At 39.3% G+C, this 12,386-nt stretch overlaps 1 protein-coding gene across 1 annotated transcript in view; it reads left to right on the top strand.

Moving 5' to 3' along the window:
* Window positions 1–11,809, top strand: part of atp1a3a (ATPase Na+/K+ transporting subunit alpha 3a) — a 29,449-nt gene extending 17,640 nt beyond the window's left edge. The window contains exons 10-23 of the mRNA XM_028461637.1: window positions 863–1,061; window positions 1,778–2,022; window positions 2,700–2,892; window positions 3,398–3,573; window positions 3,663–3,799; window positions 4,441–4,591; window positions 4,674–4,842; window positions 5,471–5,625; window positions 6,586–6,709; window positions 7,819–7,964; window positions 8,051–8,181; window positions 9,784–9,885; window positions 9,963–10,054; window positions 11,016–11,809. Coding sequence (XP_028317438.1) covers window positions 863–1,061; window positions 1,778–2,022; window positions 2,700–2,892; window positions 3,398–3,573; window positions 3,663–3,799; window positions 4,441–4,591; window positions 4,674–4,842; window positions 5,471–5,625; window positions 6,586–6,709; window positions 7,819–7,964; window positions 8,051–8,181; window positions 9,784–9,885; window positions 9,963–10,054; window positions 11,016–11,044 — 2,049 coding nt within the window. The 3' untranslated portion in view covers window positions 11,045–11,809. The remainder of the gene's footprint in view (window positions 1–862; window positions 1,062–1,777; window positions 2,023–2,699; window positions 2,893–3,397; window positions 3,574–3,662; window positions 3,800–4,440; window positions 4,592–4,673; window positions 4,843–5,470; window positions 5,626–6,585; window positions 6,710–7,818; window positions 7,965–8,050; window positions 8,182–9,783; window positions 9,886–9,962; window positions 10,055–11,015) is intronic.
* Window positions 11,810–12,386: the final 577 nt, after the last annotated feature.

The following is a 12,386-nucleotide window of genomic DNA, read 5'->3' as shown; positions in this document are numbered from 1 at the left end:
GTCAACTGATCACCAGTTCAGCTAATACACCATCAGCTAATGCTGTCTTTTTACAAGAGCCTTTATAGATTTTAATACACTCATAATAATCACAATACATTAGAAGCACACTTCAGATGAAGTTCTGCATTTGTTTTCAATCATAGGATTACATACGTTCAGGTTTCATTTATTCAGGAAATTGACTTTGATTCACTTTTTCAGGAATTACTTTGATCTCCTAAGAGATCAAATTAAATTTCCCCAAAAAAGTAGAAGATTTGAATAAAGTTTCCTGAATAAATAAAACCATAAAATATTATTCAAATTAAGAAGACAAAATGAACGCTGGAATTATTATACAGAATAAAATGATTACCAGACGAACCATGACGTGTAGCGAGATAATTTAAACGGGATTATCGGCAGAATTAATTGGACACATTTGCCACATTTTCTAGACATTGATTTTCTGGTAAAGAATTATTGTTTATATTGATATTTTCACAAAACATGCATGTGAGGCATTCCCGGTTCATATTGGAACATTGTTTTAAATATATAAATAAAAAGAAATGGGTCAGATTCCTTTCTCCGTGTCAGAACGCAAATTTAGTTTTTTTGTCCGTTTTCCGCCATCATGGGAAAATCTGAGGCCCTAAACAAGATCCTCCTGAAAACATCCCAGCTCAGCTTTAAACACAGTAAGAGGAGCTCAGAGTAGAGCAGCAGCTCCTCCACATGAAGAGGAGCTCCCCTATTGGATGCTACCAAACACTTTAGATTCTAGTGCCTGGAGCTGCTCATCTTTGGTGACGTTTGAGTTAAAAAAACTCTAATTCTGTTCATCTTCGTCCCTTCTTCACGCCCCTCGTCCTCTCAGGTGTGTCTGACGCTGACCGCCAAGCGAATGGCTCGTAAGAACTGCCTGGTGAAGAACCTGGAAGCTGTGGAGACTCTGGGCTCGACGTCCACCATCTGCTCTGACAAGACGGGCACGCTGACCCAGAACAGGATGACCGTGGCCCACATGTGGTTCGACAACCAGATCCATGAGGCGGACACCACCGAGGACCAGTCTGGTGAGTCCTGATGGATCTGTGTCCAGTATTGATGGTTCCTCTGCCTCTGTTAAGGTTTCATAATAAATAAATAAAATAATAAGTTCAGATTTATTCAGACTCTGTATCTTCAGAGGCATCTGCTGATCGCTATTTTGTGTCCCTATGATGCCACGCTCAGAAAGAACTCATAAGGACACATGAAAACAAGTATTGGATGCCTTTGAGGAAGACTTACAGTTGGCAGTCGAAACATGTCAGGAGATCAAAGTAAATTTCTGGAAAAAAGTTGTCTGTTGTCTGAATAAATGAAATTGTAACATATTATTTTTAAAAAAAAGACAAAATGAACTTGCTAGAATTATTACGCGGAAGCAAAGGAAACATCAAAGTGATCAGCAGACGCCTCTGAAGAAGACTGGCAGTTGACAGTCAAAACATGTCAGGAAATCAAAGTAAATTAATCTGAAAAGCAGTTGTCTGAATAAATTAAAGTTAACATATTATTCAAAAAGAACTTACTGGAATTATTATGTGGAAGTCCAGAAAACATCAAAGCAGTCAGCAGATGCCTCAGAAGAAGACTGGCAGCTGACAGTAGTAACATGTCAAGAGATCAAAGTAAACTTCCTGAAAAACAGTTGTCTAAATAATTGAAACCATAACGTATTATTTAAAAAAAAAAGACAACAACTTGCTGGAATTATTGTGATAAACATGCTTTTCTTTCTCTTTAGGCTCCTCCTTTGATAAGAGCTCCACTACGTGGGTGTCCCTGGCCCGCATCGCCGCTCTGTGCAACCGCGCCGTCTTTAAGGCGGGGCAGGACACCTTACCCATCCTGAAGCGCGAGGTGGCCGGCGACGCCTCCGAGTCGGCTCTGCTGAAGTGCATCGAGCTCTCCTGTGGCTCCGTCAAAGCGCTGAGGGAGAAGAACAAGAAGGTGGCAGAGATCCCATTCAACTCCACCAACAAGTACCAGGTGACGTCTGTTTTATCAGCGAAACTAAAGCTGACGGCTCGTAAGGGTGTAAGGAAAAAACGATTCGGCAACGTATCATGATATTCACTTTATGCAGGATTTACTAGACTCACACATTCTAAGTTAATGTCTTCGTTCAAATAATTTGAAAAGCTTCCAACTAATGTATTTTTTTAATGTGGAGAGACTAGTTAATTGTTCTTATTGATCAGTGTGTTTACAGTTCTTATGTTGACAACTTGACTGTTTGTAATAATAGTTCCTTAATTTAAATGTAGTATTGTTCTGCTTCTTTGTCTTCAAAATTATTTTGAATATTATAAGAATTTGAAGAAGAATTAACAGAATCAGAATCTGTTGGAGAAACAAAAGTTAAACTTTTAAAAAAAAAAAAAAGTGATTTGACAGTTTGATTACATACCACTTGTTTTTTAATTACAATTAGTAACCATTTTCTTGTTCTCGCAAGTTAAAAAAAATAAATCAATTGTATTTCATACTATTTTGTACTTGTAAAGGTGAAATTTGTAATTATTGATATGTATATTGTATTGTTTAGTATCGAGATATATTGTATCGTGACATTCAAATCATGAATGTATCGTATCGTTGGATTCATGGCAATGCACACCCCTAACGGCCCGCGCTGGCTCTGACGCTCCCACTGCTCCCATCAGCTGTCCGTCCATGAGGCGGAGGAGGAGAGCGACAGCAGCTACCTGTTGGTGATGAAGGGAGCTCCAGAGAGGATCCTGGACCGCTGCTCCACCATCATGATGCAAGGCAAGGAGCAGCCCATGGACGACGAGATGAAGGAGGCCTTCCAGAACACCTACCTGGAACTGGGAGGACTGGGAGAGCGAGTGCTGGGTATGAGTGGGTCCTCTGTTTTGTTAATAACTTGGAGTGTAAGGATACACACAACCAACCATTTGATTGAAATCCCCATTTTAAAATAAAAATAATAATACACAGAGATGATGTTTTTGAGAAAAAACTGATTATTCAAAATGACAGATTATTATTCTTTTATTTAAATTGTCAAGAATTATAGATAGATAGCTTTATTGTCATTCATACATACACACCACAGGTGCATATGAGAACTAATATATTGCAAAATTCAACAAATATATATATAACCGTATAAACAAATATGATCAAAAAACGGCTGAACCAGTGACCGTGATGTTAGCGTGAGCTCAAAACAAGCAGCACTAAAACAGTCCCAGCGCCCCCTATTGTTTAAGCAGAGTATGGAAGCACATGCTGTGCTGTATCAATTTTAATCTCCCTTATTTGCATTGATTTTTAGCTGATTTATCATATAGCCTTAGATCCATATTCATTAATGTTTAATCCGTGGTGTTTCCAGGATTCTGTCACCTCTTCCTGCCTGGGGACAAGTACCCCAAAGGTTTCGCCTTCGACACGGACGACGTCAACTTCAAGATTGATAATCTTTGTTTCGTGGGCCTGATGTCCATGATCGACCCTCCCCGTGCCGCTGTGCCGGATGCCGTGGGGAAATGTCGCTCTGCAGGCATCAAGGTGGGTGGGGCTAAAGCTCACAGCGTGTCAACTATCAAAGCACTTTCCTCTGGTTGAGCTCATTTTACATCCACTGAATCTGCTTTAAGGTCATCATGGTGACGGGCGACCATCCAATCACAGCCAAGGCCATCGCTAAAGGTGTGGGAATCATCTCTGAGGGCAACGAGACAGTGGAGGACATCGCTGCTCGTCTCAATATCCCCGTCAGTCAGGTCAACCCCAGGTAAGCACGGTTTTTCAGGGTTTACCCATTCCAACGTCACGTTAAACTGTTCTGTTTCATTTCCCATTCATCATCTTTCTCTGTTAAGACGCCTTTACTGGCTATTAAAGTTCTTGAAAACATACCAAACATGATAAACAGGGTTAAAAGATGATTACCCTCAAATAAAATATGTTGCAACAGCTACGTTAGCCACACTGCTAACCATTAGTGACTCATTTAAGAGGGAAAATCCCATTTAAATGTTTGATATGAACCCAAACCATTATTTTCCACCCAGCACAGCTATGCGATTGTAGATACTTCTGCTGTGATATGTCACCATGGAAACTAATCACCAGTTTAGCTAATGCACCATCAGCTAAAGCTGCCTTTGCTGCAGAGGCTTTTCACATTTGAATGCAGTTATAATAATCTGAAACATGTGAAAAAATGCACTTTAGCTGAAGCTCAGCATTCATTTTCAGTCACAGGATAACATGATCACTATTCAAACCATAACACGTAACGGGATTGAACAGAATTGGATGTATTTGTCCATTTGTCGCACTTTTTAAGAGTAAACCTATAGTCATCTGTTTTGCGGTGAAAGCTAGTGTGTAAATGTGTGATATTGTGATTGGTCTGCTTTGTGCATGCAGAGACGCTAAGGCGTGCGTGATCCACGGTACAGACCTGAAGGAACTGAGTCAGGAGCAGATGGACGACATCCTGAGGAACCACACGGAGATCGTGTTCGCCCGGACATCCCCCCAACAGAAGCTGATCATAGTGGAGGGCTGCCAGAGACAGGTTTGCTATGCGCTACCCGCCATGCACACCACACCGTGGACTTTAGTCTGACAGGTAGTGTTTGTGTCCTCCTGTCCTTCAGGGAGCTATCGTAGCTGTGACGGGCGATGGCGTCAATGACTCCCCCGCCCTGAAGAAGGCTGACATTGGCGTTGCCATGGGGATATCCGGGTCCGACGTATCCAAGCAGGCAGCGGACATGATCCTGTTGGACGATAACTTTGCCTCCATTGTTACAGGGGTGGAGGAAGGTGAGAGATCCACATCAGGAAGGAGGGAAGGAGATGAGTCCTTCCAGGATTATTCAATAGACACACTGTTGATTTTTAGTTTGATTGGATTAATACATGTTTAGATATGCTCAATTTAGTGAGGGGGACAGGGGTGGACTGGGCCATCGGGCATTGTCAAGATGTGCTGGGCCGGTCCGCTATGTTTTTTTTTTTTTTTATTTATTTTTTTTTTTTCTTTTGACGAGCAAGTTGAGATAAACATGGTAAAAAGTGGACGAAAAAGGTCGCATCAAAATTGTCTTGAAAAAAGTGTAAAGTGATGAAAATGGGCCAAAAGCAGTCAAGACTTGCTAAAAAATGGGCAAATAAAGAGAAACCAGGTGGTATGTAATAGTAAAGGGTAGCTTAAATGAGCAAAATGTGGCAAACAATAGTGAAAAAGGGCAAAAATGTAGATCAAAAAGAGATCAAATGTAGGGGGGGGAAGGAAACAAGTGATATTTATTGGCTAGAAGTTAGTTCATTGGGATGAAAATGTATATTCATCCGATCAAACTAAAAATGTACGGTGCGACTATTGAATAATCACTTCCTGGTTGTTGTGACAGTTTTTATTGCAACTCTTTTCTTTGCCCCACCCTCCTAGGTCGTCTGATCTTTGACAACCTGAAGAAGTCTATTGCCTACACTCTGACCAGCAACATCCCAGAAATCACCCCCTTCCTCTTCTTCATCCTGGTCAACATCCCTCTGCCTCTGGGCACCATCACCATCCTGTGCATCGACCTGGGAACAGACATGGTGAGGCTGAAACCATGGAGCACAGGTGGTTCATACCAGTAATCACCAGCCTCACACTAACTGGTCCACTGGTCAACCGTGTGTAACATAGACCAGGGATTCTCAACCTTGGGGTCAGGAGACACTGGGAGGGGGTCGCCAGATGCCTTTTAAGAAACTAAGAATATTTTTCTAAACAATTTGAGTGAATTTCTTTGCTTATTTTTTACCCTTTTTCTACAACGACACCAAACTTGCCATATTTTAACCTATTTTTTTAAATCACTTTTTCTTGCCCTATTTAATGCATTTTTGCTACATGACTTCCATTTCTGCCACTTCTCTATCAATCGCAATTTAACCACATTCACGATTTGTCTTGCCTATTATTTGCCGGTTTAATTGCATTTAAATGAATTACATTACATACATTCATGACCACTTGCAAAGCTGAAAGTCAAGGTCATTCCTCAGGTTTCATAACCTTCAATCACACCAGGGGGCGCCGTTCTGCCACAAGTCACGGTTTACAGATGTGAGGCGTCACCTTCAAAGACCTGCATAAAAAGTGTCGTAGGCTTAGATTATGGAGTTAAACTCATTTTTTCAAAACCTTAAAAAAACATGTTTTACTCACCCAACGATTCACAAACAAACTCAGTATGGTTTGCAAATAAGAAACTTACCTGTCAAACAAATACAGCTTGTTTTACACAGAATAGAATACACCTTTATTGATCTCCAAAGGGGAAATTCACTTTTGCAGCAACGAAATAATACAAAAGCAGACAGTGTAAACCAAAATAAACATTAACATAAATAATAGTGCAAAAATGCAGAGTTGTAGGTCATACAAGAAACAGTTGTTAAAGTGCAAAAAACCCTTTAAGTAGAAGTTTACTTCTACTTAAAATTAGTGCTAAAAGTCACCTGACAAAAATATTCAGATCTTTAAAGTAGGGCTACTCTGTCGTCCGTCAGGTGCCGGCCATCTCATTGGCTTATGAAGCAGCAGAGAGCGACATCATGAAGAGGCAGCCCAGGAACCCACTGAGGGACAAACTGGTGAACGAGCGGCTGATCAGCATCGCCTACGGACAGATCGGTAGCTCCTCTCATCCCTTCTGTAGCTGTGTTAAAGGGATCCTCCACTGTTTTTACCAAATGTGGCTTAAAACCCATGAAATGTACTTATTATCAGATCTTTGCTTAGCGAAACCCATTATTTTGCACTATATTTGTTTTATTAGCTTTTACAAATGGGACTACTTTACTGTTTTAGAACCTGTGTTCCTCCATCTTGAAATCATGTGACTGATGATGTCACAAGGACCCACTGTCTGTAAACAAACCATTGTTTTCTATTGGAGTGAAACATTCAGCCTGATTTTTAGATCATTTAGCAGCTTTTTCAGTCACAATAACAACTTGTGCTGCTTTTGGTTGCTCTAAATAATCAAGAAAAGTTAAAGATGTTGATGTAAACCTCTTTTGTTTACTGAAAGTGGATCAAAACGGTTGTGACTTGAAAAATAATCTGTGACCTCAGAGGGCGACAGTTCCAACTTTGCAGTTTTGTAGGCGACAGAGAAGAAGAGCTCTCCGAAAGAAGCTTTTAAGGTTAAAAGTTCTTTTGGGTGGGAGTCTTTCAATAGTTCGTGATTTACTCACTAACTTCAGCCACCTGAGCGTGTCAGTGCACTGTTTAAGGGAGAGTAAAGGGTTCTTAGGAGAGCTTTTAACTGTTTTTATCCTTTTATGGTGAACAAAAGAGGGTTACTTTGGCATCTCTTACTTTTCCTGGGTTTTTAGAGCAACCAAAAGCAGCGCAAATTGGCATTTTGACTGAAAAAGCTGCCAAATGATCTAAAAATCTTTTAAATGATCTAAAAAGCTGTTAAATGATATAAAAATCAGGCTGAATGCTTCACTCCAATAGAAAACAATGGAATGTTTACAGGCAGTGGGGCCGTGTGACATCATCAATCACATAATTTCAAGATAGAGGAACACAGGCTCTAAAATGGTAATTTTTTAAAAGTTAATAAACTTAATATGGTGAATAATAATGTGTTTTGTTAGATATAGGTATTCTAATAAGGACATTTTAAAGGTTTTTAGGCCACATTTGTAAAAACAATGGAGGATCACTTTAAAGTTTAAAGTACGTCGCCACATTAAAGCAGACAGTGACAGAATAAACTGTTTCTGCAGGAATGATCCAGGCTCTCGGCGGTTTCTTCGCCTACTTCGTCATCATGGCTGAAAACGGTTTCCTGCCGTCCACGCTGGTGGGAATCCGCCTCAACTGGGACGATCGCTCCAACAACGACCTGGAGGACACGTACGGGCAACAATGGGTAAATTCTGATCCCCTGAGCTTTTCTCATGACTAAAATAGAACAAGTATCCATGATTTTTTAATATTGCATTTGCCGATCCTTAGACGTACGAGCAGCGTAAGATCGTAGAGTTCACGTGCCACACGGCGTTCTTCGTCAGCATCGTGGTGGTGCAGTGGGCCGACGTCATCATCTGCAAAACCAGACGCAACTCTGTGTTCCAGCAGGGAATGAAGTGAGTTTTCTTTTTTTTTTTTTTACATGAAAATGAATAAACAATTCTCATCAGAAATCTCTATGAAATAAAATAAAAAAGTCAATTTCAATATAATACACATTTGATTTGTTCAAAAAGGGACAGGAAGAATCCTAGGATTGTCAAGTTCTGCCCCAATTTTTCACCATTAATAAATGTAAATCCAATGACAAACTAAATGGACAATACAGATAAATACTACAATTGAGCTATTAAGAAAAACATAAACAAAAAAATGAACATGTGCCATCATCTCCTGTTAGATATACATTCTCCTTCCTCATTTCTCTAATTTTCAAAGATATACAGTATATTTGGTGCATTTTTTTAACTGCATTATGTTTGTCACCGCGGCCACTAGATGTCACCAGTGCATCAGGTTTTACAGCCATCAGTGATGATGTCAGTGTTTGTTTGACGCTAGTATTTCCTACACAAGTATCAAAATCAGAACTTTAATTATCCCCTTAGGGCAATGACAAAGACAAGTATGGAATTAGATTTGATATATTTCCAGGTTTGGAAAAGGATGGAAACATATTCATGTTGGCACTGTTGGAAAACATCAAAGGATAAACATCTAAATATCTAAAGACATTTTTTATTTCTCATTGGTGAATAAATGAAAATATTATGGGGGCAATTTTGGTCCCCGTAGTCTAAAAAAATGTGGGCATTTTTAAAGTGATTCAGGGCCATGAAAAAAAAAAACTAGTTACAAATTGGATACTTTAATAGATTAAAATACACAGTAGCTTCTATTAATGAGAATACATGAAAATCACAGCCTTTAGTCTTCAGAGAGAAGTTTATAATTAGTACGGTAGTTTTTACAGAAAGAAGAAGAATATGTTGGTGAAACTATGTGTTTATTTAGTTCTTAACCTGTTTATTAGACCTACAGTTTGTAAAGAAATTAAAGTAAGAGATAGAGAAAAACATTCCCAACTTAAAAGTGTAAAAAGGTTCCTTTTAAACACAAAATAAATTTAATACATCATCAACACTTCACTTCCATCAATCTGCCCCAGGGCAGCTGTGGCTACAATAGTAGCTTACCACCACTAAGTGTGGATTGAAAGAATAATGCATTAAATCTGTAAAGTGCTTTGAGTATCTATGATAAAGCACTATATAAAATCCTATGCATTATTATTATTATTATTATTATTATTAGCACTAGAATCTGCTTCAGTAATATCATTTACACATTAAAAAAGCTACAATACAATACAGTGTTGTTTTTTCTCTCATTTATAATCAAATTATAAGCAAAAATAACTACATTGTGTCTTTGAACTGCTGCTGAATCTTGTTTATTTTGTATTTTTATGAGTTATATAAAGTTATGGTTGATAAATAGATCTCTGATTTCCTCTAATTCAACCAGATCAGACTTGATAATTTAATCATTAATTAGTCAGAGCATTACTAACAGGATATTTAGGTGTAATAATCACAATAGTTACATGACTGTCTAATGGGACTAGTTTTGTCTTGTGAACACGTGAAATATAATTATAAAATATTGTGTTTCATAAGTGGGTATAGATAAATACTGTGCCTCGTGTTTTTCCACAGGAATAAGATTTTAATCTTTGGCCTGTTTGAGGAAACGGCTCTGGCTGCGTTCCTGTCCTACTGCCCTGGTATGGACGTGGCACTGCGGATGTACCCGCTGAAGTAAGACACACCCTCACTGTCATTACTTCCTGTTTCTATCAGTGACCTCACTTCCTCTCTCTGTTTCTGTCTCTCAGGCCCAGTTGGTGGTTCTGTGCGTTCCCGTACAGTTTCCTCATCTTTATTTACGACGAGATCCGAAAACTCATCCTTCGCCGAAACCCCGGAGGTAAATTCACACAACGAACTGATGTTTGACCCTCAGAAAAACTGGGTTACGTAGCTTTCTAAAACAGATTTACTGGGGCGTAAAAGAGCCATGTCATGTGTGTAATTCACTAATATAATATGAGGAAATATTTATGAGGAATGGAGAATTTCAGTCCTTATAAATATATTTTTATATATATATATATATATATATATATTTATTTATTTTTTTGGGAGGGATTGAGATTTCTGGAATTTAAAGTTTTTCGTTTCATCGTCTTTCCCTGTTTTGATGATTTTACTGACTATCAAACTTCCTGAAATCATACCAAACGAATGTGACATTGTATTTACATTTCATATGCTTCAGATGATTTACAAAAACGCAATATTAGTTTGCGATAGTTTTTTTTTTTTAAGGCTTTTTTCTTCTGTTCTTCTGAGAAATCTTTTCCCTGTTTTTCTGAGTATTTTTTCCCTGAATTATCAAGACACTTGGAAGTCCCAGAAATCTCAGCTGCACATCGTGTGGATCCTTCACTTATTTTAAAACATTCTTAAGTACAAGTAAAATTACTGATTTAGAAATATACTGAAAATAGTGCAAGTACCCATAATAGCAACACAATTAAAGTAATATGAGTACTTGTAATCTGTTACTTTTTTTTTTGGTTTGTTTTTTGCGCTTTTCTGTTTTTCTGACTATTTTTTTCCTGTTTTTCTGACTAATTGTTTTTCCTTTTTATCTGACTATTTTTTTCTGAATTATCAAGACACATAGACAGATCTTTCACTTCTTTTAAAACATTCTTAAGTACAAGTAAAATTACTGGTTTCTAAATATACTCAAAAAGTACAAGTACCCATGAAAAACAATTCAATTACAGTAACGTGAGTACTTGTAAGCTGAGTGTGACAGTCGTGTTCTGACGACGTTCTCTCTTCTTCTTCTTCTCTTTGTTTGTCCTCTGTCTCTGCAGGCTGGGTGGAGAAGGAGACGTACTATTAAATTATCAAAGCATCATTTCCTCCTCCTCTTCCTCTTCCTCCTCCTCCTCTTCCTCCCCTGTTCCTGTTCCAAGTGTCCAAGTTATTCACCGCTCTGCGTTCCTCCATCATTTACAAACAAACGGGACCAACATCAGCCCCCCACGCCCCCCTATTTTTTTACACTATACGTCTGCACCTTCAGTGTGTGTGCATGCGCGCGCGTGTATGTGACACATCGAACCAACGACTGTTCACTGCCATTATGTTTTACCAAGTGGCGTTCTGAGCGGGCGGGTGGCGTCGCTTTAGTATCCAGCTCGGTTATCACTGCCACACGACTCTGGCCCCGCCCCCTCTGCTCACCCACTGCCCCCTCGCCTCCCACGCTTCTGTTTTTTAAACTGTGGTGGTTGTTGTTTTTTTTTTAGTTTGGAGTGAGTCGGAGCTCAACGTTTTCATTCGGACATGACAAAGCACACGCCCCTCCCTAACTCTCCTTCCCCTGGCTTACCCCCCCCCCGCTGATCTGTCCTTCGTCCTTCCATTTGTGAACAGCGTGGAAACCTTCTGTCCTGTACTCCCGCACCCGTTCTCACCCCTTGTCCCAACCGTTAAACAAACCGATACAATCTTTTTGTGTCCCCGGGGAAAAAAAAAAAAGAGATTTCTCTCCGATTTCATTCTTTAAATCAGCGGAAACGTGGAACGAGGCTCTGTCCCCGAACACGCAGAACAGCAGCAGAACTGGGAAAATGAAATAAAACAGAAGGATCTCTTTTTTTCAGCTTGGTCTCCAGTTTGTTTTTTTGTGTGGAGTTTTGTCAGAAAATGGAAATAAATGCTGTGAACAACTCTTCCTGATCTCTAACAGTGTCAAGTTCTCTGTTACACACACACACACACACACACACACACACACACACCAGCTCAGAGAAATCACAGGGAATCCTGGGAACAAACCAATCACGTTCCTCCTCGTCTGGAGAAAAAACACAAGAAATCACACTTATATGCATTCGTCTACAGCAGTGGTTCTCAACCTTTTCAGCCCTCGATCCCCAAAATAAAGGTTCCAGAGAGCGGGGACCCCCACTGTAGCTGAAGGTGGTTGAACACAGACATGAACATTGAAGAACAGTCATGTGGAGACAGGACCATCGATAAGGGGGAATAAAGGGGAGAGATTTTTGGGGTCCATCCATAAAGTCAGTAAAATGATGGTCTATTGTTCTATGAATCTGTGATAAACACATTTATTTATTTATCTGGGTTCAAAAAATTGGAACAATTAGTTTAAACTGGCAAATAATGGGCATGATGTTGTTAAATTGGCAAAAAAAAAAAAAAAAATAAGCATGAAA

Source organism: Gouania willdenowi, chromosome 11 (assembly GCF_900634775.1).
Source record: "Gouania willdenowi chromosome 11, fGouWil2.1, whole genome shotgun sequence".
Classification (NCBI taxonomy): domain Eukaryota; kingdom Metazoa; phylum Chordata; class Actinopteri; order Blenniiformes; family Gobiesocidae; genus Gouania; species Gouania willdenowi.
The sequence above is the reverse complement of the archived record's forward strand: the minus strand, read 5'-3'. Positions and strand labels throughout refer to the sequence as shown.